Genomic DNA, 27203 nt, shown 5'->3' with positions numbered 1-27203 from the left:
GAATAAATTTTAACTGGGATGCTAAGTAGTACTTCTTAAGGAGCGGCACTCCCAAACCTCCAAGCGCTGTCAGTTTAGAAATTAGAGACAATGCAATTCTGCGGTGCCTTAAATTCCATACAAAATCCAAAAAGGTATTTTGCCATTTTCTTAAATCTTGCTTATTTACTGGGATAGGTAGATTTTGGAATAAATAAAGAAATTTTGGAAGCAAAAAGGATTTTAAGAGATCTACCTTTTCAAAAATTGAAAAGTTGCATTTTGACCATTCTGCTATCAACCTTTTGACTGAGAGAATAATAGGGGAATAATTAGCCTGAAATAAATCTTTAAGGTTTACTGGGAAGTTAATCCCCAAATATCTCCAAGATTTTTCTACCCATTTACAGGTGAATTTGCTCAAAATGTTTTGTTTCAAAGTAGGAGATATCACCATAGGGTAAATTTCTGATTTCAAAAAGTTAACTGTGAAACCAGAGAATAAACTAAATAAATCAATGACTTTTTAAAATTTTTGTAAAGAATTCAAGGGGTTACTGAGATAAAATAACGTATCATCATCAAACATGCTAACTTTGTGAGATGTACCATTCAGCAAAATGCCTTCTATTTCTGGGTCTTCCCTCACAGCGTGAGCCAATGGTTCTAGAGATAGTACAAATAATATCGGGGACAACGGGCATCCCTGTCGAGTTCCTCTGTTTAAAATTAAATTATCAGAACGAAATTGATTAATTACTAGTTGTTCATTCAGTGAGTCATAAATCGCGTCTATTGAACGTACAAAATTAGGGCCAAATTGCATAGTAGTTAAGACAGACTTTAAAAAGGGAATTTCCAATTTATCGAATGCTTTTTCGGCATCTAGGGATAGTATCAAGGAGGGGATTTTAGTTGTTCTACTGTACTGTATTACATTGAGTGTTCTGCGGATGTTATCAGTTATAGATCGCCCTGGTATGAAACCAGATTGATCATTGTTAATATAATGTGCTATAATTTTATTTAGCCTTTCCGCAAGAACAGTAGAAAATGTTTTAAAATCATGATTTAAAATTGATATAGGGTGATAAGAAGAAGGATTCAATTTATCCTTCTCTGCCTTATGTAAAACAATGACCCTAGCCTCTTTCCAAGAGTTAGGTAATTTACCAGAAGTCATTATAGTGTTACAGGTGTTTAGAAGATGTTCCAAAATCTTGTCTTTAAAATGCTTTAAAATTCTATTGGGAAGCTGTCTCTTCCCACAGCTTTATTATTTTTAAATTTTGTTAAAGCTGCATTCAGTTCTATCGAATTAATTGGTCTGTCTAAAAATGAAGCATGGTCCTGAGATAGGACTTTATTGAACTTAATAGAATTCAAATATTCGACTGCTGCTTTAGGATTGGGGTTAGATGTGGCATACAGGTTTTTATAGAAATGAAGAAAAGAATCAACTATATCCTTTGAGTTGGATACAATCTGACCAGAAGATTTTTTAATGGCACGGATCAAAGAGTTTGATTTCTGATATGCGATCCTATTTTTCAAAAGTTTGAGAGACCTGGATGATCTAGTCATGTATTTTTGTCTTTAGTATAATAATTCTTTTTGAATAGCAGAAGTTTCAACTAATTCTAATTTTTTCCTTTCCAAATTTAATTTTTTGAGCGTCTTCTTGCCCCCATATTTCATGTGTCTTTTTTCTAATAAAGCTATTTTTGACTGCAAATCAAGAATGCTTTTTGTCTTTCTTTTTTACATTTAGAAGCAATAGAAATCAGTTTACCCCTTAGAACTGCTTTAAAAGTATCCTAGACACATTCCTGAGAAACTCCACAGTTCGCATTAAATGAAAAGTATTCTTTAATTTGTTGTTCAATTTCTTCAGAAATTGCTGAGTTGGTTAGTAATAATTTGTTTAGAGTCCATCTAGGCCCTTTATCTGAGTCTTGTGAGGTTACATCACATGAGACCCAAGCATGGTCAGAAATGTTTCGCAACCCAATGCAGGCATTAGAAAAGTTATTCATATAAGATTTTGAAAGAAAAATAAAATCAATCCTTGAATAACTCTCGTGTACTGGAGAAAAAAAAGTATATTTCCTGGCAGCGGGATTTAGCGTACGCCACCCATCTACCAAATTGTACCTATCCATAGTACTTTGCAAAACAGATGTGTGTAATAGAGATGGGAGAAGTTTCCCTTGCTTGTATGTTTTATCATAAAGTGGGTCTGAAATTAAATTAAAATCTCCCCCAATGATTACTTCCCCCTTTTTGAAAGCGTTTAGCTCTTCTAGCATATCCTTAATAAAGTCTGTCTGTGCCGAATTAGGTGCGTAAATTGATGCTAGGGTGATTGGAGAACCATTTAGCTCACTTTGCACAAATAGATATCTTCCAAAGGGATCTATTTTTATTAGCCGACTTTGAAATGGAGTGATCTTCGAAATTAAAATCGCAACCCCTCTTGACTTAGATGTGCCCTTAGCTTGGAATGTTTGAGAGAACCATGCGGATTTCAAGAATTGCGTAAGTTTGGTTTTTTGGTGGGTTTCCTGTAAAAATACAATGTTAGCTCGTTCCTTACAAAGCAAGTTAATAATACGTCTACATTTGATTTGGTTGTTAAGGCCTTTACAGTTCCATATGATAATTTTGTACTGCTGAGACATTGTTATATCCTTCTTCAATCAGCACTTTAAACCAGAATAAACTAAAGCAAACTGTATTAAATTGAGAAAATCACTGCCAAACTAAGGCAGTAATAAGTTAAAAGTTATGTGGTTGATCTATTAAATAGAAAATAAATAAGACAATACTGAAAAATAAGAACACTTAACACTAACGCCCCACCAGGAGCTAAGGTTCCAACCTCTTTCCACCTTACCACTTATAGGGAGTTATCAACACTCTCCCTACCCTGAAACCTTCCTATCAAACAAGGGAGGCCTATCACACTACAGCAAATCAGGTCACACTAAAATAAACTCTCTTACCTTCCCTCTCTGGGATTTTAAAGCAAACTCCCATATATACAATTTTGTATGTTAAAGCTTCTAGACTTCATGTTACAAAAACAGACTCATCATATAAGACACAGTCTCAAACATACAATAAGGTAGCAATTATTAGTTCATATCCTGAATTTCTCTACTCTATCAATGCAATATTGCTTAACATAACCACTTAATTTTGACATATTAGTACATCTTAAACATTTACTACATCTATTACTTAAAACAATAACTAACCCCAACTATCCTCTTTGTAACTATATTATTTAAAAAATTTTTATAACCTTCATGATTATAGTAGAGGGTAGGAGCACTTTTTCCTCTAGCCCTCCCATCCTTCTTATAACTAAACCATCTTCATTTAGCATGAGTTAACATTAAAACATTTTTCAGAAATTGTAAATGAGATTTCATCAACCAAGAATAAATTCCTTAATACAAACATTTTTCAAATTCATTAACTATATATCCCCTGAATACTAAACTAATTTTCAGTACTAAATATTCAACCTTACACATGTGCAATGTTTGCTTGCACAGATTTTAAATTTCATAACCTATTATTAAGAACCCTGTGTATTACTAACTACCCTCCTTAACTTTGTTGTGATTTGAAATTTTTGTATCCCTTCCCCACCCTACCTCCCCCCCTTTCAGTTACTAAACAAATTTAACTTAAGTATTAATTAATTATATGAAAACCATCATGTCTTCTGATTTACCTTTCATCTATCAACATTAATCAAAAAACATTCCATTCATCATCTCTAAATTTATAAACATCATCTATAAACATTCCATTCATCATCATCATATATCAATCAATAACTATTTTAAAGTGATAAAATACAGTAACAAAAGTTCATTATTTACAACTCTTAATCATATTATTTTTACCAGATCTAATTCATAATAATAGTATTAATAGGATTAAAATAACTATATATAAGTTGTAATAAGTCATCAAAAACCTTTTGTAATTTATTTAAACTCATTTAACCTAATCAAAAATCAGTTGACATTTTAGTGAAGTCTGTGTTTTACAGTTTCTCTTTAAACACTCTGCATTATCATCAAGTATTTGCTATCTTGTAGTTTCTATTGGTCGTTACTTTAGATTGCTGCAGGAGAGAGTTGGTCCTCTGATACAGGCAAAAAGGCACGCAAATATTCCCTTCTCGACAGTTTTATGTTGAGGTTGTCCAGAAGCAATTTCCCCGTCTCAACGTCTGATGCCTTAAACAACGTGCCTCCTTTATAGACCAGTATGTCGGAGACTGGGCTACACCTAAACCTTATGTTTTCGTTGTAGAGCTTAGTGGCAAAGAATTTTAGTTTTTTTTCTTTTCTCCAGCGCCTCGGTTGGCAAAGCCAGCAGCACCAGCACTTTTTGCCCATCAAAACTCAGTGCACCTTGTCTTCTAGCCTCCTGAAGGATCTTTTCTCTTGTCTTAGGATATATGAATTGGGCTAGTATAACCCTTGGTCTTCCGTTTCGCGCTATCACTAAAGGCCCCAAACGCATTGCCTTAGCAATGGCAGGGGCTGCGCTGTTTTCTTGTGCAAACACCCTGGCTAGCTATTTAGATAGGAATGTAGCTGTGTCCATATTTTCCTCCACTCCTTCTTTGATCCCTCGAAATTTTAAGTTTAGAGTCCTCCAACAATTTTCCAGAGTTATCACCCTGGTGTTAAGTAGTGACTCTTTAGCTGTTTTAATTCTGATTGTAAAGCCAGCGAAACTTCAGTGGTGTGTTCCACCATTTTAGCAGTTATTTCTAAGTCATTTGCAACTTCTTCCACCCTCTTATTAACTGGCGCTAGTAAGCTCTCTACAGTTTCTTTGAAGTAGACATGGATATCCTCCCTCAGCTGTATTAGGTCTTTTCTACAAATTGGGGCATCATCAGTATCGGGTTGTTCTTTACCGGGAGAGTTCTGCCTGGGCGCCACGTTAGGGCCTGCCGAAGGAGAGTGGTTTTCCTGCACCGGGGAATCGTTTGGAGAAAAGAAGACTCTTACCAATGGTGAGGCTTCTGCAGCAGCTTTCGCTTTGATTTTTGCTGTATCTTTTGCCTTCACTTTAGTTTTTAAAGATTTTCCCATCTGGGACCGTATTCTGAGTCTGTGACTTGGCTGTAGCACCCAGATTTAGCCGGGACGGTTGAGGAGCTTCACTAAGATGCGTCCGCCATTGCTCAGCGATGCCCCGCCCCCCCCATTTTCATACTCTTGAGAAGAGAAATTTAATTCATTCTAAAAAGGAGAGAATTATTTGTAATTCTGCCCATAATATAGTACTGCCAACATTTCTCCTGCCATAAAGCAGTAGAGGGGGAAAAGTGATGATTTCCATCTAGCAGCAACAGTTAATCTAGCTGTAGCTACTAATAAGGAAATGAGTCTTCTGTTGTTTAGGAACAGCAGAAGAGAGCCAAATGTCCAATAATGAGAATTCTGGGGTAAATGGTACCACAAAATAGACTTGACAAGGCAACCCTATGTAATGTGATGTGGGATGAGGCAGAGAATTGCAGAGCCCATGAAAAGATCTATCTGAGATGCACTGTCTATAATGTTGGTCTTAATGAGGCTGAGGCTGTAAGCCTGGGATCCCCAGCCTTCTTGAGCCTGTGGGCACCTTTGAAATTCTGACACAGGCCAGCGAGCACCAGGATTTTTCTTGAGCAGGAACATAATTCTGGCTGACTTGGCCTAATATTCAAATGAGTTCCTGCTGGACTTTTTCTACCCAAAAAGCCCTGGTGAGCACAACTACAAAATGACTACTGTGGGAGGTGGGCCTGCTACAACATGGGTGCTGTAGAGCCACAAACATCCACACAGTGAAGGGTATAAGAGAAGTAATTTTTGAAAAATACAGTAGGAAAGAGGAGAGAGTAAAAGCAACACTATGGTGGCAGCTGCTGCCAAAACAATGTTATTTTAATTTGTACAATCAATCACAGGATAGAGAAGGTAGAGAAAGAAGTACTTTTCTCCCTTTCTCACAATACGAGAACTCGTGGACATTCAATGAAATTGCTGAGCAGTCGGGTTAGAATGGATAAAAGGAAGTACTTCTTTACCCAAAGGGTGATTAACACATGGAATTCACTGCCACAGGAGGTGGTGGCAGCTACAAGCATAGCCAGCTTCGAGAGGGGATTGGATAAACATGGAGCAGAGGTCCATCAGTGGCTATTAGCCACAGCGTATTGTTGGAACTCTCTGTCGGGGGCAATGATGCTTTGCATTCTTGGTGCTTGGGAGGGGCAACAGTGGGAGGGCTTCTAGTGTCCTGGCCTCACTGATGAACCTCCTGATGGCACCTGGGAGTTTTGGCTACTGTGTGACACACAGTGTTGGACTGGATGGGCCATTGGCCTGATCCAACATGGCTTCTCTTATGTTCAGATTTCCAGTGGACAGTCAGAAGCCCAGCTGAGGAAAAGCCCTACCAGCTCTCACCCACTTTCTAAAAACACTTGACAGGCATCAGAAAAGGTGTTAATGGGTACCATGGTGCCCACAATTACCATTTTGGGGACCCATGCTTTATACTGTGGGGGACGTCATAAATTAATACAGCCCTAAGCAGCTTCTTAAGGCTGAAGTTGTGACTTGTGCAACTAAGTCATATACCCTTTGGAAATCATGCTAATGCTGACAAGGCATTCATGATACTACACTTTCTAGGCAGTATTCTGTGCATGATGTTTGAAAAGACTCATGCCAGTATGGATTGCAACATGTACTGTACTGTGTGACCCTTTTCCTAACTAATTGACGAAGTCTCTCCTATGATCCCTCCTGGAAGAATTTCAGATTTTTCTGTCAAGAAGAGGACAGAGAATTTGCTTGAATTTCCAACTAGTGTCAGTTATTTTGGCAAGCTTCTTGAGTATGGTGTTGTTTAATAACAGACTGTTCGCTGGCAGTGTTTATTCCCAGTGGGGAATTAAAGGTTTGTGGGCAAATAAGGTTTCTGCATGTTGCAGATGTGTCTCTTTGTCTCTAGAGTGAGAGGGAGAGAGCTGACAGATTGCCAGTCAATCTATGGATTCTAGGGAGAGCACTGCCCTCTTTTTGACCGAATAAATGTGCTGAGATGCTGATATTTTGCAAAAATTGTGAAAAGAAGGGGAAACATTCCTAACCAGTTTGAATGGAAACCGTTTCTGATGCATATCAATTATAGCAAGTTTTGTGTTCTAATCTTTCTAGGACTGCTGTTTGATAGTATATCATCCCTACCGACCTCTTCTCCAGTACGTGCAAGATATGGGCCAAGAAGACATGCTGCTTCCCCTTGCATGGTAACATTTGCATTTGAATAAGACTAGAAGATTTTTAAAAAGAGCTGAGGCATAAACTAAACTAATTTTTGCAAACAAGACAACAATAAAACTTTTGCCAGTTTGCCCAAGCAACATAAGTCAATCTTGAGAGACTTTCCTTTTGGGATTTGTACTTGCTGCTAAATGCATGAAGCTAAAATTGTTCCTGTGCTGTAAAATAGCATTGGTCTCCTCTCTTCCCCATATCCAAGTTTAAGTATGTAGTCTGAGACCCCATCCTTTTTCCTTTCTGTGTGGAAGATGACCGTGAAACATTTCTGAATGCAATCCTCTTATTTTACAAGACCTTGCAGCATTTCAAATGGACAGATGTAGAAATGATACAGAGGTAGAAAGTCCCTTCTGTTCAGATATGCCACACTTATCATATTACTGACTCTCTGATGTGGAGTCATGAATGACAGCTTGCTGATCTGTTGCTTTTGTTTGTGCAGGAGGATAGTGAATGACACATATAGAACTGATCTTTGTCTGCTGTACCCTCCTTTCATGATAGCTCTAGGTACGTAACACATTCAGGTGCTCATAATTCTTTGAATGGAACAGTTTGGTGTAGAGTTCCATCAGTGACCATCTTTGTAGAAATACTGATGTTGCTGTATCGGCCTCAATTTTATTCTCAGTTTGAAACTGATATGCTTTTGATAGTGCAGACATATAGTATGAAAAAGTAGAAAACTCAAAATATACATCTTTTAAAAGTGTTGACAGGTTGAGAGAGTATCTAGAATGGTTTAATGGCAAAAATACAGCTCTAAAGAGGGAGACAGTAGTACAGAGAACATGTTCTGCAAATGTCCTTTGTCATCTCACATTCTGTGAACGTTACATGGTGCATAATCTATGTCTTTTTATTTTGCAGCTTGTCTACATGTGGCTTGTGTTGTGCAACAGAAGGATGCTAGGCAGTGGTTTGCTGAACTCTCTGTTGATATGGAGAAGGTAGTTTAAATTTGATTTGCTACGTTGGCTACAGGTCTATAAAGCTGCTGGAAATTTACAGGCTAACCAGCAGCTGCATACAGAATGGTATCATATCAGCTCTAGAGCATGGGACAATAGATAAGCTGAAAGTATCTTAGTGAGCTGGTACCTGCTGGTGAGAAACTCTTTAGCTAGAATTTAGAAAGAGTTACATGTTTTTGTGAACCCTGGGGAATTTCCAGCTTTGCAGGAAATGTATATATGGGATTATTGTCTTGCCTATATTTAGCAATTTCTGCATATGCACAGGTGCCATAATGCCCCCCTTCCCCCAAATGTTTTTTAAAAGGATTGGCTTAGGACAGGGTTTGAAGGAAGACAGCTTGTGGAGTTGGAGAAGGAAATGCATAATTATCCAGGGAAGGGGGGGATTTCCCTTCCCCTGTGAGTTTTTGCAAATCCCCCTTTTGTTTATACTATTTGGAACCTGGATTCTGGTTGGTAACCATATTGGTTTGAAGCAACATAACAAAATTTAAGTCTAGTGGCATGTTTAAGACCAACAAAGTTTAATTATGGGTATAAGCTTTTGTGTGCATGCAGATTCTTTAGGTATCTGAAGAAGTGTACATGTATACAAAAGTTTATGTGAAAATTAAACTTTGTTGGTCTTAAAGGTGCCACTGGATTCAAACTTTGTTTCATTTGGAACCTGAACATCCTGTTGAAATACAATATAAAGATGTGCAAACAATGATATAAGATCTCATTTTTTGTTTTTAGTTTTAAACTAAACTCTTCTTATCTCTAACATGGATGTTTGTTCCTGATGGTGTACATTTCCCCCTATTTTTAAAACCAAAAGCTGCCATGGAAAGCTGTAGTTAAGTGTAAGACCAGGAGAGTGGGACGAGCTAGTTAATCCATTGACTATTATCCCTCTCATAGTCAACATCCTGGTTTTCCCCCCAGTGGTGGTAAAAATACAAGTGGAAAAGTGTGGGTGGAGGGATAATTTGAGCAGAAATTCAATACAATCCACGTGTTGGTAGAGGTGTCCAAAAATACATCAAAACAAATCAGGAGAGAAGTAAAATATAATCATTAGTTGGTCTCTTTTAGTTTGTTATTCAGGGTCTTGTATGAGAGAGAGGTGGGTTAGAAATATAAAGAGAATTAATTAAGCCAAATACTGTTTGAGGTTCTGCTTAGTTGGTACATTGTGCTTTTTAAAGTGAAAAGCATTTTCAGATTAGTAACAGATGTTGGAAGAGTTGCCAGAGACTGAGAACATTGCTCCACATAATCATGGATGTGCTCAAATATAAACACTTTCTGAAGACAGTATATTGAACCCCCCCAAAAAAGTCAGAAGTATTTAAGAAGCCAAGAAGCAACAAAACACCACTATGACCCATAGGGGGGACATTTGTAGAAGAAATGGGTCTCTTCTAAGAAGAATCTAATACTAGACATGCTTATGGCTGCCAGGATAACAATAGCAGCCCAGTGGAAATGCTCTTGTTGTATACTACATATTGTATTGTATAAATAAACCACCTTGCCATAGACAAATATGAACAGTTAAGATTGGGAAGAAGACAGGCAAAACCACTGCTGTAAAATTATTCTTGGAATCTAGGTGGTAGTTAAAGACAGTTCCATCAACCCATCATTAAACTACTGAAAGTTTATATAATATGGACACAGTCATCAAACTTGAAAAGTAAATGAGGTTTCTGATCATGTGTTACTTTGATTCTTCTTTTGTCCTACATTATGATTTTCATCTTAGATTATATTATAGATATTTGGAAACTATATTAAAATTTTAAGTGAGCAGAAACATTTATATGACATGTTGCATATAGTTTCTGCATGAATAATTGAATGTACAAGAAAATTGCCCTTTACTAGGTAATATATCCTTAGGACACAGAATTTCTGATCTGTGGTTAGTCTTTAAAAACAGTTAAAACCTCACCCATTAACTGCTTGATAAAATAAGAAACATCTGAGGTAGAGTGACTAAATACAGCCCCCTTCCCTCCCTCCAAAACAGCCAGTCAATAGGATCACATTTTTAAAAGGTTAAATATGTGCTAAATGGGGCTGGTAAATCACACAAAATTAGTCCCCCCAGACAGTTAGGAATACATACATGGAAGCCTATTTCCACATGTGTTTGCTTGGTAGTTGTATTGTAACGCTTACAGAGGCCTAGGTTTTTCTAGTGGAGAAGACCATATGCTATCTTTTCCTCCACCCAGTCCTTGGGTGTCATCTCAAGATCACAGTTTGTGTCATGGGTTGCATTAATTCTGAATAAAACAGCCAAATGAAGAAACCTGAGTTGCCTAAAAATCTCAAGAACCAATAGCTTAGAGGTGGTTTAACATAGGTTCAGGGTTGTTATTAAAAGGGAGCGAACTAGTGCCACAGTAGGCAGTTTCGAGTGTAAGTCCACTGGATATAGAGTAGCTGCATGCCAGCTCAACCTGTACGTATATGAACATACAAAGAAGCACTCGTATAGACTTGAAAGAAGCATTCATATTCACTTGAGTGCCATATGTATGTTTTTGTTTAGATTTTAGAAATAATCAGGGTTATCTTGAAGCTGTATGAACAATGGAAAAACTTTGATGAAAGGAAAGAAATGGCCACTATTCTAAGTAAGATGCCTAAACCAAAACCACCTCCAAACAGGTAGGTGTTGTGTCTTTATTTTCTCATGTATGCTCGTGGCACATGTCAGAGTGGTTTATATATGTTTACCTGTGAGGAATGGATTGCTGTGACATTGGGTAGGCAGTTGACCTAGACAAATTTTGGTCCTTTAGAACTTTGTTTACAAATTTGGCATGTCCTTCTTGTGTGGGTTAAAATATACTTTGAAATTGATTTTTTTGTGCATGTGCCTTTCAGTTTCAGTAACAGGAACAAATTAATGTGCAAGCAGTCACTCTTCTCTGTGCAAAAAGAGCAAGTAACAGCAATTTGGTAGAAGCATAGAAATAAAAACAAGGAGCATTTGCATTTCCTTTTAATTGTGATTTTTAAGCATCTTTCAGAATCTAAAGGATTACCTCTTGATTTTCAATTTGAAGTCATTAATCGGAATCACTTGCCCAATCCGTGTTTCACTTGTGCAGGCATTCTCAGCTGCTTTTAAGTGTTCGTAGCAAGCTTAAATTGGAAACTGCAAGATGAGAGCTTTGGGGCCACATATGCCACATCCTAGATTTTCACAACAAAAGACTATTTATCTATTGCATTCAGAGATGGTTTTAATGATCTGCACTCCCAGAACTCTAGTTCTTGTTTTGAGAGCTGAGTTACTGATGTTGTAACATGATCTGAGGCCATGTGATGCTGTTAAATCTTAAAGCTCTGCAAGCCTCTTCGTGGTCATTGCCTAGATGGGATTTGGCCCTAGGGCCCTGTGTAAGTGTCCTAGGCAATTAAGAAGGGTTTCCAAGTAAAACAAGTTGACTTATGTTGGAATGTCTGCTTTACTCCAAACAGTGAAGGAGACCAAGGTCCAAATGGAAGTCAGAATTCTAGCTACAGCCAGTCTTAAGACATTCCAAAGACATTCACTGTGGACCACTTTGGATTAAGGCACATTGGGATCTTTTCCTGTGTGGAAGACATGGACAGAAGGTTTCAATAGTGTGTTTTCAGAAAGAACTTGAAGAATGTTTCTGTCAAACATACTGAAAATATTTCCTTAGACACACATCCATTTGAATTATGGCACAAATACACTTAACAAAATTCTCAGTCGCCAAACAACTCAAAAGCTTTGAAAAAAAGCTAGAAAAATAACACTATTCACTTTAGAATGGACAGATTGCAGTACTGGTTCTATGGGGATAAAAGGTAGAAGAATTTAAGAAAATGTGTGAATGAGAAATTGGGCAAGTGTAACTGTGTTTACTGCCCTAAAGCTACTTTAAGCACAGGATGTGTCCTGAAATGTTGTATGTGAAATCTTAATTTAATAGGTATATAAATGCCAGTGGATATTGTACTAGAGGGAGAATGCAATTGTTTGTAAGGAGATGGCATCCACTAATATCTCCTTTCAGTAAAATGCCTGGGAAAAGACCTTGTTAAAGTCTAAGAAAGGTGTCGTGCATTTTTCTTTTCAATTTAAAGGAAGGTGCTCTTACCCAGTACATATAATTTGTTAGGGAACTTGAAGTCCAGCTTACCCAAAACAGTGCAATATGTATAACATAAATTGTGGCTGGCAAAGGGAAAAACATTTCAACCTTTTTCTAATGCTTAAGTCCTTGGACAAACTAAGTCATATCTTGCAATCCAATCAAGTTATTCAAGAAGACTCAAATCCTAACAGATCTTGCTGGTGGCGGTATAATGTGCTAGAAGTTAGTCTGCCTTCACTGTTACTCTATTGTGTAACAGAGGCTAGAAGGCAGCAAGTATTCATATGAGACTGTAGATCTAGCTCCACAATACAATATTTATTACAAGTTAACTGTAAGAAGACTCCAACTAGATGGGATCACTGGATAGTTTCTTTTTAAGGAGAGGGCCATATCCTGTGATCCTTACTCAGGCAAGCATCCCACTGAAAACAGGATTTGGTCCAAAGCCCATGAATTTGAGTGATTGTGCATTTCATAATGAAATAAATGTGTTTGATTTTCTCCTAAAACAATAAAAATCATTATTACTGGATTTGTCTAAGTTTGTTTTTCTACATAGAGGGTAATGGTAATATGGTATACTGGAATGAAAACAAAGGAACATAGGTCTGAGAAACCTTGTCACATGGTGCTTGTTCTAAAACTTGATTTAAAAGGCAGTAATGTCTGCCACTACTTGACCTGTCATTCAATTAAGTGTAACCAAAGTGTTTTTGTATGCAAATGCTTGGACTCTTTGCACTTAACTGTTGGAAGTTATTTTTATAAAGTGTGTTTGGATACTGACTATTACAAACCATTTCTGTGAGAAGTGATGTGTTCTGGCTTTTTCATAATTCTCTTTATTCTGTTGATTCCTGTGATCTTATTCCATGCCCTTGCTGACATAATTAGTTGAAAGACATCTTGTCCTTCTAGTATATGAAAGTACTTTTGTTCTTTTGAGGGGTTAAACTTTATTTGTAATATCAACTAGCTGGGTAGGAATAAAAACAAATGCAAACTGACAATGTCGTCTCTTTCATTCATTGCACAATTAAAAATTTAGTCATTCATTGCAAAATAATAAATGTTATGTTGGGTACATAAAGACGTGAGCTCTCATACACTAAAATAGATGTTTATTTAAAAATGCATCTGTGTTAAAAGTGTGGTTCAAGGTGGACAGTTTGTGTGGCAGACTAGTTTATGTAGACTATAGGTTAGATCCAGCAACCCATCAGTGAAAAATGCTGACAGTTGGTCAGAAAAATGGGAGAGACAGAGAGAGAATTCATTTCTGCTAATTTAGCAACGCAGTTCCCTCATAGTGCAATATTTGGTCATCACCGCACCATGCTGACAGTTACAGATCTTCCCTATTTTTCTGTTGTCATCATCATCCCCTCCCTGTCTCTGCCCATCAGCCATGTCTAGCCCTGGGAATCTTTATTCCCAGGATCACAGGAGCCATGTCAGGAAGTTGCACTAGGGAGAAGAAAACATCCTGCTTCTTCCTTCAGCTTCAGTGACAGAAGAGGAAGCAGTTTTACCCTGCTCCCCCCTCTGGAGAAAAGCAGGGAAGATCTACAATCCTTGTTGGATCCAACCATTGGAGTGTTATCAAGATGGAACACTCGTTTATCTGAACAAGTTAAAATCCTACATAAAATGTAGACTAAATAGTGGGCTGCCACTAAAAAAAAAAAAAAAAAGCAAAGCAGCAGAGTGAGAAAATAACATGAAACACCAGTTACTTCTATCACTTTAGCCATCTTCATATTGAATTTACATGCAATCTGTGTACAGTGTACACTTGATCTTTGTGTGAGTCATTCTTACACTGCTGTCAACACATGTGCAGTAGAATGTGTGATAACCCCCCTATAATTACTCCCCCCCCCCCTTTATATTCTGCCTTTCTCACCCATGGTCTGTCTACATAGTTTTCAGCTCTTCCATTTTATCCTCTAACAGCCTTGTGAGGTATGTTAGGCTAAGAGTTTGTGACTAGCCTATGGTCATCCAGTGAACTTTCTCCTGGTACTGTTCCCCAGGTTCATTTATAAAGTAAACACATTTGGTCTTTCTTACAGGTGTACGGACAGGATGTACATGCATTCACTGTCTATAACGTGAGTAGGGTTTTTGATAAGAGATCCATTTCAAAAATTATTGGGGAAACCTGTAGGCAATAATATCCTCTCATCAACCTAGAGGCCAACTTCTTTGATTGGTTTAATTGTATTGTAAATTAAAGTTAGCAATTAAGGGATAAACTGAACTATTGAAATTCATAATGTCAATAAGCTTCCTAAATGATCCATTACAAATCTGTTACGGTTAAGGTTAGGACCTCCTGGAGGACAAGAGAGGCCGAGGTCACTTCCAGTTTCTGACACTCTCAATATATTAAAAATGCTGCCAATGGAAAGAGAATATTAATTCATAGTACACACTACAGATGGTGCAGCCTAGTAATGGGACACAAGTTTAAAGTTGTATGATGAACACACTCTTCTTTCAGTTTTGTCAGTCTTATCTCTGCAACTATGTCTAATCTCATCAGCAGATAATGTCAAAAGTCTTGATTTGAGGCTCTTGGTGGAAGTGAGGCTGGGCCAAATAGCTCTTCTGGCCCCCTTGGTGTAAGGTGTTTAATGAAATTCAAACTGCTTACTTTCTTTGAAGAAAATGCTATTAACATTGCAAAGTCAGACTGATTATGAAACCGACATTCTGCTACATAGAACAAACCCAAAGCTGTGTAGATTTGCAAATATTAGGTAGCTCAAACCTTAGCTCATATTAGTAGTTTTCCAGGTTGTTGAATAGTTGGTCATTCCAGAAATCATGTTTTTCCTGGTGACTCATGCTCTGCCCATTCTTTGAAGCCGCCAATGTAGTTCTGAGCTCTGAAAGCACACAAATTATTTCTGAAGATTGTTGAGCTTGAGTTCATTCACAAATTCAGAAGATGGACCACCCCAAGGCTGAATTGAAACATAGTATTCTTATCTCACTACATATGCTAAGTTTCTGCTCCTAGCATTTCTCCTCTACTTGAATCAAGCTGATTAAAGTGTGCATTGTACCTTTGCACCATGAGTCCCTTCTTTGCAACACCCCTCCCACCTTCTGACTGGGATATGAGGACTCAGAGATCTCCATTCCAACTTGAACGGAGCTTTGACTCTTGAAAGTTTATGCCCCTAAAATCTTGTTGATCTCTAAGGTGCTACTGAACTCACATCTAGCTATTCTACAGCAGGCCAAAATGATTCCCATCTGAAACTGAATTAGTTTCTGTAGCACAGTTTTCATGGTACAGAGCACTCAAAACAGAATTACAGTTATTGTAATTGGTTGTACCAGTATGTTCTTGTAGTACAATAATGCTCTGAAATGCATTGTACATCATGTACCATATGAAATGGGCACAATGTAAGTTCCTATAACATTTTTTTTTAAAGTATGTGGTCCTCTTTTGATACAGTAGATAATGGCTTAGATACTATGACACTGCAGTAGCTCTTTCAACACAATGGCTTTTTGCCTATGGAAGAGAGGGTTGTTTTTGTTTTCCCCCCTCCCCTCCCCACCCCACATACATGCGCACACACTCTCAAATTTAGTACCCACAATGTTCCTGCAGGTCCACTGACTCGAACACAACTTTTGGGGAAACAGAGATTGCAGTCAGAAGGAGGAGGTAGAGAACTTGTCTTCCTATGGTATGACTTTCGGTGCTGCTTAGGATCCAATCAGGATTAATCATTGATTGTTTTAATGTGAATTTTAATGTAAATTTAATGTTTTATTATTGTATTGTTTACTTGAAGTGCTGTTAGCCGCCCTGAGCCTGCTTCGGCGGGGGAGGGCGGGATATAAATAAAATTTTACATTACATTACAAACCTGACATCCTGCATAAACATGAACTTCCTTTGTGACTCTGGGCATGTCCTTCAGACTATCTTAGATCACTAGTGTGATCTCCAGATGAGGTAAAACCATTTGTGCCAAGTTTAGGTTTTCAAACAGCAATACATTAGTTGAGAAACACAGAGAACAAAAGCTGTTGATAATCACACTTTCAGAGGAGAAACGTCAATGTAAATACCAACTGTTTTGATGACTTCCCTATCTGCTTCAAATCTACCCTTAAATACAGTTGTTACTATGCTGAAACCATTCCTTTCACCATTAAACTTGACTGGATCTATACATACTGGGCACATATATTTACCTGCCAAAACCTAAAGACTTTGCAGCAGCTACAGCTTGCTTGCTTCTCACTCCTGCCATACAGACAAAAATTAAACGGTCTGATTTAGAGGGCATATCTTGATTGTATAGCTTTTTAAAATGCTCCGGTTTCATCTGTAGGGCCTCCACAACCTCGCTCACTGCAAGAACAATTTATAAACTCAGTAGTTACTGTAAGACAAGACAGACATCATGACATAAGAGGAGACTAATCATAGTATTTATATAATGCTTTTGCTATTCAAAGTGTGTCATGTACATTATTTTCTTGTAATAACTACACTAGCAGCTGTTGTATGAGAAAAGACACATGGCAATACAAGTCCAGACAATATTGGCTAATCTTTAACATCTGTTGAATATAATCTTGTTCCATTGAACTAACCAGCTTTGCATTCCCCTCACTGGAACAGCAAGTGTTAACTTACATGGAATGTTGATGGACCTTGGGATTTTCCCATGTTCTCCAATTTCCCATTTCTCTCTAACATCAATGAGCTGAATAGCCTTGGATTCTAGTAAGTCTTTGAGTTCTCCATATGACACATTATGGTTCTCAGCAGTGAAAAAGTGGCAGACAAGTACACGTGCACTTTGTATGTCTGTAATATATGAACAAGAAGTATTTGCAGGCTAGTGCTTATTGTAGAACATGCTAGAAATAAAAGCCGATATGGTATAGTGATTAGAACACCTGACAAGGAACAGGGAAATAAGTTCAAAAGCCTATGTCGCACACTTTGGCCAGTCATTTTCTTTCTCAGCCATTCCCAGGATTCATTTTGTAGAAAATGGTGCCGGAACTCACTTGCACAATTCACTTGCATAACTTATTTGCATATGCCACATACCCCTGACATCATCGGAAAGTGTACTAAATTATATCAGCTTAGCATCTACCTTAAAATGCTTCTTTAATTATAATTGTCATAATAAAACCTTACTCCCATCCAATGTTCCCTCTAAGCTGCAGAGTCTTGTTAGCAAAAGATTCTACTTTGTGAGCTACTGGCGTTAAAGTAGTGAGCTACTGCATAAATTACTGTGCTCTGGGGTCATCCTTCCTGAACTAGGACAAAAAATGTGTGAGCTGGAGGCTAAAAATCTGTGAGCTAGCTCACGCTAACTCAGCTTAGAGGGAACATTGCTCCCATCATACTTTTAAAAATTACTTTCTCCTATGTGGCCGCAGTGGCATGAAGAAGCTTTCCATCTGTCTGCTTTATATGTTTTGGCTATTTACCTTTTTTTGTGGGAGGAAAATATTAGAAAGTTCATCAAATCTTAGAGTTCAGCAAAATTCTCATGGGAGGGTTGAACAATGGAGCTCAGAAGCAAGTATTGGGGGGGGGGGAGGTAAAAAAAAGAAAGCACAATAAAATTTAGAGGTTCCAGAGCTCCGCTCCTGCGAGCTCCTGCCCAAAATGAGGCCTGGCCATACCTACCTCTCAGGATTGAGAATACAATGGAGGAGGGGAGAATGATGCATATCCCCCCAAAATTATTTTTGTAAATTAACAGTTTTTTGGTTTTAAATCATGAAACAGTACAATTATAAATAAAACATGAACAGGCTGATATTATCTAGATGTCTGCCAATATATATGTGTATGTATGTGTGTGTGTATATATATATACACACACACATATATACATGTACTTCAAAGGAAGGTATTATATTATAAATAACCAAACAGTGCCGACATTCTACCATAGGTGTAAATCATTAACGATTTTAGGGATTTCTTGTTGAGCAGTTAGATATTCCAGTACAGGAAACCATATAGTATTAAAATTGGAAGGTGTTTCACAGCCATCAATTGAATTAAGATTGTCAGTCAATTTTGCCATCATATAAAACTCCCAAATTTTATTATGCCACTGAGTAAGGGAAGGGGATGATGTGCTTTTCCAATTCCTAGCAATACATGTTTTCACGGGAGACAATAATATGACTCTGTCAATAGTTGTAGAAGTATATGAGCGATCCAACTGTTTAAGAAAAGATGTTCTGGGATTGCCAAAATATCCCCCCAAAATTCTTGAAGGAAGAATGATAAACTATTATACAAAAATCTGTCTAATGTATCCCAGGACTTCTTTTTAGTTTAGTAGGATACATACAATCTATTGTTTACAAGATTAAACTAGATGCCTGGAAATTAAGGCAGAGATCTTTCACATCACCTACCACCTGATCCTTTTACCTGGAGATGCTGAGGATTGAACCTGGGATCTTCTGCATGCAAAGCAGGTGCTCTGCCACTCAGCCGTAGTTTCTCCCCAAACTCATACCTCATAAATACAGGCTTGATATGGAGATTAGCAGGCCACCATAGAGAAGGGCTGTGGGCTCATGACATAATTTCTACTTCCATACTGCAGGTCCTAGGTTTCAATCAAAATCATCTCGGGTTACATCTACCTGAGATCCAGGATAGCTGCTTCCTGCCAGTCGGATTTGATACCACTAATCTCGACGTACCAGAATTCAGTCTAAGGCAGCAGTGCAATCGAAAACGAATTAACTCCCCCCACCCCGCGCTGGTTTTTCCTGTCCCCTCTCCACTTACAGCCAAGATTAAAAAGAGGCTTCTTGCTGGCCGACGGTCGCTGCCGTAAAAGGCCGCTATTACGGCTGCTTCTACAAGTCAACCAATTTACAATTACGGCAGCCCTTGCTGGCCGCGCAGTCTTTAAACTGAGGGCTGCCTGGCGCAGCAGTCGACAGGAACACCACATGTTTCTTCCGTACAAGCAGGCATCCCGTCTCTCTTCGCACCTTAGCTTGGGCTTTCCAACGTATAGTAGTCTTGGTTACTGCCTGTCTCCTAGGCGTGCCTGCTAAGGGAATTGCCTCATCATCAGTGTCTGCTAAACCATGACAGAGAGTTGCCAGTGAATTCCAGAGTCTCACTGTATTCAATAAAAGTACGTGAGAGGTGAATAGTAACAAAAATCATAAAGTTAACTATAACAATTGTCTCGCTCCAGATAAGTTTTTGACCCTTACCCAATTTAGGACACAAAACAGGAAGCTCTGTATTATACCAACAAGGTTGGTTGGTAAGAATGGGTCCCCTCCAAACTTAGGAAATAATGGGACATTTCAGTTGCACCATCACTCTCCATGGCATTCGTTGCTGCTTTTTAGTTCCATATCAGATTGATGACTATACTACACTATGTGAGAGGACATATGAATAATAATGTGTTAGACATGTATGTATGAACCTTTGGTAATTATAGAAGAACAAGTGGGAGGTCAATTCTTTCCCTCCTTCTCCCTGTTTCCTCTTTTCTCACAGCCTCTCCTCTTTTCCTACCTTCTCCTCTCCTTCCCAGCCACCCACCAGTCAACCTACCTCTATCTGCCCCCTGTCTTTGGCTTTGAATTTGTGATCATTCAATGAAATTGCTGAGCAGTTGGGTTAGAACGGATAAAAGGAAGTACTTCGTCACCCAAAGGGTAATTAACATGTGGAATTCACTGCCACAGGAGGTGGCGGCTAGAAGCATAGCTAGCTTCAAGAGGGGACTGGATAAACATATGGAGCAGAGGTCCATCAGTGGCTATTAGCCACAGCGTATTGTTGGAACTCTCTGTCTGGGGCAGTGATGCTCTGTATTCTTGGTGCTGGGGGGGGGGGGCAAAGTGGAAGGGCTTCTAGACCCACTTGTGTGAACCTCCTGATGGCACTTGGGGGAACTAGCTGATGCTATAATAGTAGAGAATTAACTTTTCTTTGCCACTGTCACTGCTGCTTCATAGGTTTTATTATCATAGGAGGTGGAAGAAGCCATACAGACCATCTAGTCCAGGGGTGTCAAACATGCAGCCCAGGGGCTGAATCAGGCCCTTGGAGAGCTCCTATGAGGCCCCTGGAGCAACTGGCTATCATCTGCTTCCTTCTCCCTCTCTCTTGCTTCATTCTGTATCACAGCTTGCTTTGCCAGGCTTGCCCAATTGCACAGGAGCTACAGAACAAAACCTATTTTCTGAATTGGCTGAGGCTCCTCCCTTGGGGAGGAAGGTGGGAGGGAGAGCTTGCTTTGCCAGACTCTCTCAATTGCACAATAGACCTACTGATTCAAGGTTCTCTTCCTTCTATTGGCTGAGGCTCCTCCCCCTTCTGGCCCCCTGAGGAAGTAAGGAAAGAGCCAGAGCTTCCTTTGTCCAGTTCGCTGGATCACATGGGAGAGATACAAAGAAAGCAACTTTCAACAAGTGCTAATGCTTTAAGCATGTTTTTAGTTGTGTTTTTTTTAATTACCGTAATTGTGTTTGTGTCCTTTATAAAGGTTATATGTCTGCTACCTAATCTTAAATAGGTACACACATCTTGGCCCAACATGGCTCGGCTCAACAAGGTTTCATTTATGTCAGATCTGGCCCTCATAACAAAAGAATTCAACCCTCCTGATCTAGTCCAACCCCCTGCTCAATGCAGGATCAGCCCTAGAGCATCCCTGACAAATGTTAGTCCAGCCACTGCTCAAAGACTGCCAGTGAGGGGAAGCTCACTGTCTTCCAAGGCAGCTGGAATTTCCAGAAAATTCCTGGAAACCCAAGCTTACAATAGGCTTTATAGCATGATCTGTCAGATTCAGTACGATTTTTCCACCAATGCCATTCTAGACATTTCCCAACACTCTTCAAATCACCCAGCTTTGTGGTGTTGGGTTAGTAGGGGGTTAGATAAAAATATGGAGCAGAGGTCCATCAGTGGCTATTAGCCACAGTGTGTATATTTATGTGTATGTGTGTGTGTGTATATATAAATTTTTTGGGCCACTGTGTGAAACAGAGTGTTGGACTGGATGGGCCATTGGCCTGATCCAACATGGCTTCTCTTATGTTCTTATGTTATGCCAGCCTCCAGGTAGAGCAACAAAACTGAGGGAACAACAGTATGAACCCAAACAGAAGCCAGCACTGCATTACAACAACTACTGATGTGTTATTATTGTATACATACAACAATGTCCTTAGTACACATTACAAAATCATAGAGTACTTCAAAAGTCATTACAATATCTCAATCAGTCCAATTCTTCCAATTCCAATGTATCAGAAATCACTAGCGTTCTACAGTTCCATAAATACAATGCCACTGGCTGGATAGATTGTGATACAGGGTTGCCAGTAAATATCTGGGGGTGAAGCCATGAGACTTTGTGGGTGAAGTCAGGAGCAAGGTTTGACAAGCATGATTGAACTCCAAAGGGAGTTCTGGTCATCACATTTAAAGGGACCACACTCCTTTTAAATACCTTCTTTCCATTGGAAATAATGGAAAATGGGGGCACCTTCTTTTGAGGCTCATATAATTGGACTCCCAGGTCCAACCTTTTTAAATCTTGGGTGGGTTTTTTTGAGGAGAGGCACCAGATGCTATGCTGAAAGTTTGGTGCCTCTACCTCAAAAAACAGCCCCCTCCAAGCCCCGGATACCCATGGATCGATTCTCCATTATATCCTATGGGGATTGGTCTCCACAGGGTATAATGAAGTGCCTAGTGGATAGCAGAATGGTAAAGCTGCAGTACTGCAGTTGGAGCCCTCTGATCACAACCTGAGTTTGATCCCAGCGGAAGCTGGTTAAAGTAGCCAGCTCCAGGTTGACTCAGCCTTCCATCCTTCCAAGGTCAGTAAAATGAGTACCCAATTTGCTATGGGGAAAGTGTAGGTGACTGGGGAAGGTAATGGCAAACCACCCCGTAAAAAGTCTGCCGTGAAGACGTTGTGAAAGCAACATCACCCCAGAGTTGAAAACGACTGGTGCTTGCACAGGGGACTACCTTTACCTTTTAGTGGATATTCAAACCTTCCCACCCCCTTGCTTTCTGATTACCCTGAACTTTTGTATGTATGCAATAATAACACATTGGAAGTCGTTGCAATGCAGTGTTGGTTTTTGTTTTGGTTCAGCCTCCAAGTGGAATCTGGAGTTTTCCTGAAATTACAACTGATCCCCAGACTACAGAGATCAATTCCTCTGAAGAAAATGGCAGATTTTGAGGATGAACTCTACAGAATCACATCCTGCTTAGCTTCTTCCCCTCCCCAGGCTCTGCCCCCAAAGTTTCAGGAATTTTGCAACCCAAAGTTGGGAGCTCTGCTGCTTAGGAAAAGTAACCAGTGTTTTTTAGTTTATGGTAATATCCAAAAACAATGAAGAATCTTTCTAGGCTGCCTGATTGTAATAACAATTATGTTCACACTGGTTTACCACAACACAGATAAAACAGCATAACTATAAAATCTCTAAAAGCAACAACACACCAGAAACTATCAATACCCAAGGATCATGCTATTCAAAGGCCATTCAAAACAAATCACAGTGGTTTTCAATTTATGCTTCCTAGTTGTGTCCAAAAGGGGATTTCAGCAGGTATCTCTTGCCATGGCACAGTTCAAGGCAGTGCCGGATTAAACCCTTTGGAGGCCTTTAGGCAATCAAAATCTTGGGGGGCCCCGTGCAAATTATCTCTGAGTCAGAGCACTCACCCCAGCACCCGTGGCCCCCACTGCAATCTGCAGGCACCTTCTCAAAATCCCCTTTTACTAAGCTGCAGGGGAGAGGCAGAAAGAGGCAAACTTGGCAATGACTTCAGCAGCAGCCACACCAGGCAAGTCGGGCAAAGAGCAGCTCAACTGCTGGCTGTGCATGCAGGCTGGGAGGGCTACAAGGAAGGGGGGAAATGGGGGGGGGAGCTGGTCCGGGGCCCCTAAAGGTGTGGGGGCCCATAGGCCGGTGCCTAGTTGGCCTAATTGTTAATCTGGCCCTAGCTCAAGGGATGAGAAAAGCTGCACCTGCCAAAATCCCCTATTCAACCCACAGACCCCTCCCCCTCATGCATTGAGTAATGCAGTCACACAGAGGACACTTTTATAATTTTACTAATTCCAGGAAGATGTATTGCCACATTAAGAAGAAAGCATTTGTTTTACAATTTTAACTTAGTGTTTCCTCTATCTACCACATGCTTTTGAGTGTCATTAATCTAATAATTTTGAGGAATACTAGAAACTGAGAATAAGTATAACCTATTTTGGTGTTCCTAGGAAATCGTTTTTTAAAAAAATTGTGTTGCATCTTTAAATCTCCCCCTCCTCTTCATTTTATAAAAGAATTTCAAATATTACTGTGGTGGTTTTGGTTTTTTTTTAACAGATTGATACTAACAAGAGTAAGATTCTATATTTACCCTTTGGCTAGCCTAGGGAGCAAAGATCACTGCTATACTTGGACTCCCACATGGCAAGTCTTGTGCTACCAGCTGAAACTACAGACTAGTGACTCAGCCAGTAGCATTATGACAAAATATCTTATACAGAAATATTTCAGATCACATTAATATAAAAAATACACAGTTGAGTCTTTTTCATTTGTACAGTCATGATTACTAGCAGGTTCTCTACCTGGTGGCCCTAACTGGTCATTTTTCAAAGTCCCTTTCTGTATATATAATAACATGTGCATTATTTTAAATATAAATGCTTCACAATATTGTGAAAGCCCTTTAGCAGCCAGTCTAGTGGCATATGGTGGCTTTGCATTTCCACATGCAAGAGCTATCACTGGTACAAACCAGTCATGTCATATGATAGCTAGCTGCAGTATGGCACTTCATAAACTGTTATCTGAGCTCTAGCTGAAGAAACAGAAGGTAAAATATTTAAAGATTAAAGCAACTGAGAATCTCCAGACTAGTCCCTGGGATGGTAAATTGAATGTGAATATTACAACATTGGACTACATGGTTTGAGATTACAGTCTTTAACTGTGACCTGAACTCAGCTCCAGCATAAATTAGGTTAATTTGCTTCCAGTAGCACAGGCTGCTGTAAACTGACTTCACTAGACTACAACAGTGCATTACTTCATATTTCTCAGATAATTGCCCTGATCCAGCCAGGCCAGTTCTTGCATGCACAACAGACACTGTGTGCACATGGAGTTCCCATATGCAGAGTCTTCCTATTCATTTCAGTGAAGAGAGGCATTCTTTGCATCAGAGAACACAAAGAAATTTGGAGCAGAGACATTAGCTCCACAATTTGGAGAAAATACTGTGCTGCTTCCATCTTTTCTTATTTACTACTGCTCTTAAAGGCTTTAGATAAAAGGGGCATTTTGAAATTGGCTTTTCCTTTGGCTTGAATGAAAACTAGGAAAGAAAAGTGATGAATTTAAGTTGGCACACAAATTAGTTCACTAGTTGCTGGCTGACAGCCTTTCCATATGGTGTCCAAACAGACAGTTCAAAATGGTCTTGTGGTGACAGAATAATGAAAAATAAAAATCTAACAATGAACATAAAAGGTGATATTTGATAGACTCAATAGCATGGTACTTTTTCTTGTATGTAAAGATAGAACTTATTGGAATTAGTGTACTTCAACGAAGTAACCACCTTGTGGTCTGCTTATATGGCATACTGAATATTATGGCAAAATGAAGAAGTAGAATTGGATTTATACCCTGCCCTGCGCTTGGAGTCTGAGTAGCTTACCGTCTCCTTTCCTTCCTCATTACCTCTCTCTTTGCAAAGTAGATGAGACTGAGAGAAGTCTGAAAGAACTGCTCTTGAAAGAATAGCTCCGAGACAACTGTAACTGACCCAAGATCACCCAGCAGCTGCATGCAAAGGAGTGGGGAATCAAACCCAGTTCTGGAGATTAGTCCATTGCTCTTAACCACTGCACCAAACTGGCTCTTAATGGAAAGAGGTGTAACTAATGCCACAGGTCTGTGCCAAACATTTTAAAAATTACAGGAGACTTGTGATACCCCCACCCGCCCTGGAGTATTAAAGTACTGAAAGACAGGCAGCCTAGGGAGCTGTGATGTCATTAATCTTCCCCTGCAATGTGCAGCAACAAGAGTGCTCTAAATAGGAGAACATGGGACAAGTGAGGCAATACTGGCACCCTGTATTTATTGTGTTTCCAGTTCCAGCATCCTCCCTAGATTGCAGTTGGCAAAGGTTTCATGGTGGATTTACAGAAGTTCTTCAGCAAGCAAGAATATGGAAAGGGCTCTGGGAAACCACTGCAGAGGTACTGTTCTAATCCATGTTCCTGCCCGAGGCCTCAGAGTGAAATTCCTATTAATTCACCTATAAGTTACATTTAGAAGACATTTACCTCCAATCCTCTGTGTGTGACTATTAAGTTATGAGGAAAGACAATCTGCACATGTTCATAATCACAATCATAATGATATTGTTATTACACATGTTCCAAGTATGAAGCATTGGACAAAGAATAGTTTACAGAGTTTAGCATTCTCTGATTGTCATTAATCTTTGCAGTCTGAATGTATATTCAGACGTAAATCTCATTAAATGGTCAGTGAATTAGACAGTTTCATGTTCTTTTTATGTTTGTCTGTTTGTTTGTGTGATAATTTGGCAGAGTGGCGAGATAATGAAATGAATGTTAGTCCACCTCTTCACACTGCATATCTATGGGCCTCATTCCTTCTGGGTTGGTAAGACTGTTTCTGGGGTCTCATGACCAAATGCTCCCCATAGAAAAATATTTTCTGCACATGGAAAACAAGCATGCGTGGGGAAACCTGGATTGTCAACTAGCCAGAAAATAAACTGCCTAGCATCCTTTTGATTTATATTACAATATTTTAACCTGCCTTTCTGCCAACATAAATTACATGCATTTTAGATTAATTCGCCAATTAAATATGCATATTAGAAAACAGTTCTACGGATCTTTTTAAAAACAGGATGTATGCATGTGCCACTGTAGGTATTATTTTGGGAAAGATGTTCCACTTTTTACCAAACCAGGAGGGAATGTATTTTCTAAGATGACAATTGTAATGTGCCGCTTTTATAACAATAAGCATTTATATAGAGCTCCTCACACATATTACTTGTAAATTTAATAGTTTTAAACGCTAGTGCACCTATATTTCAACTCAGGCCTTACCCGAGTCTACTATATACTAAGTATACTAAGTAACACAACATAGGACAACTGCGAGGCAATACAGGCTTGGCACTCTGAATTCAACAATGCTGATTCCGTGAACTTAGTTAGTTAATTTCCTGCATTGTGCAGGAGGTTGGACTAGATGATCCTGGAGATCCCTTCTAAATCTGTTTCTATTCTAAGCAGCTCTAGTTGTCCCTGCTCACCGGTGTGTCCCTAACTCGCTATACCACCAGTGGCTATTAAACAGCGTTAGCTCGGCGCTCAAAGGGGGAAAAACGTACTAATGCAATGGAGCAATTTTCATCGCAGATGCAGGATACAGGCCTGCAAACTGGAAGGCACGCTCACGACCGCGTTTTGTGTTTCCAGGACAACCCCTAACGCGACCCTTGCTGCCCTTGTTTCCAAGAGAGCTGAGAGAGCATGGGACCGTCATTACTTGCAATGGGGCTCCCTCTGCAGTCACAACTGCGGTTGGTGTTTACACGGAAGCCGCCACTCACCCTCCCGCCTCTCGGGCTCCAAAGC

General features: G+C 39.3%; 2 protein-coding genes across 2 annotated transcripts in view; one reads left to right on the top strand and one right to left on the bottom strand.

Annotated features, from left to right (window-relative positions):
• Nucleotides 1-13475, top strand: part of CCNC (cyclin C) — a 29328-nt gene extending 15853 nt beyond the window's left edge. Inside the window, exons 8-12 of the mRNA XM_060237499.1 lie at nucleotides 7230-7321; nucleotides 7798-7865; nucleotides 8226-8305; nucleotides 10878-10996; nucleotides 11816-13475. Coding sequence (XP_060093482.1) covers nucleotides 7230-7321; nucleotides 7798-7865; nucleotides 8226-8305; nucleotides 10878-10996; nucleotides 11816-11870 — 414 coding nt within the window. The 3' untranslated portion in view covers nucleotides 11871-13475. The remainder of the gene's footprint in view (nucleotides 1-7229; nucleotides 7322-7797; nucleotides 7866-8225; nucleotides 8306-10877; nucleotides 10997-11815) is intronic.
• Nucleotides 13476-15124: 1649 nt separating this feature from the next.
• On the bottom strand, nucleotides 15125-19486 carry TSTD3 (thiosulfate sulfurtransferase like domain containing 3). Its single transcript, XM_060237498.1, has 4 exons — nucleotides 19286-19486; nucleotides 17141-17314; nucleotides 16693-16852; nucleotides 15125-15359 (listed from the first exon to the last, which is right to left on the bottom strand). Exons 1-4 carry the CDS (start codon nucleotides 19452-19454, stop codon nucleotides 15296-15298), a joined length of 567 nt encoding a protein of 188 aa, XP_060093481.1. The 5' UTR covers nucleotides 19455-19486; the 3' UTR covers nucleotides 15125-15295.
• Nucleotides 19487-27203: the final 7717 nt, after the last annotated feature.

The sequence above is a fragment of the Heteronotia binoei genome, chromosome 1 (genome assembly GCF_032191835.1).
Source record: "Heteronotia binoei isolate CCM8104 ecotype False Entrance Well chromosome 1, APGP_CSIRO_Hbin_v1, whole genome shotgun sequence".
NCBI classification, from domain to species: domain Eukaryota; kingdom Metazoa; phylum Chordata; class Lepidosauria; order Squamata; family Gekkonidae; genus Heteronotia; species Heteronotia binoei.
The sequence above is the reverse complement of the archived record's forward strand: the minus strand, read 5'-3'. Positions and strand labels throughout refer to the sequence as shown.

Excerpts from the sequence above, each read along its gene's own strand:
- TSTD3 (XM_060237498.1), bottom strand. The coding sequence starts at position 19,454 with ATGTGGTGTTCCTGTCGACTGCTGCGCCAGGCAGCCCTCAGTTTAAAG. Across the intron at positions 16,853-17,140 it reads AAGGTCCATCAACATTCCAT|TGAGCGAGGTTGTGGAGGCC; the intron begins GTAAGTTAACAC and ends TTGTTCTTGCAG. Across the intron at positions 15,360-16,692 it reads AAGTCTTTAGGTTTTGGCAG|AGCTCAGAACTACATTGGCG; the intron begins GTAAATATATGT and ends GTGTGCTTTCAG.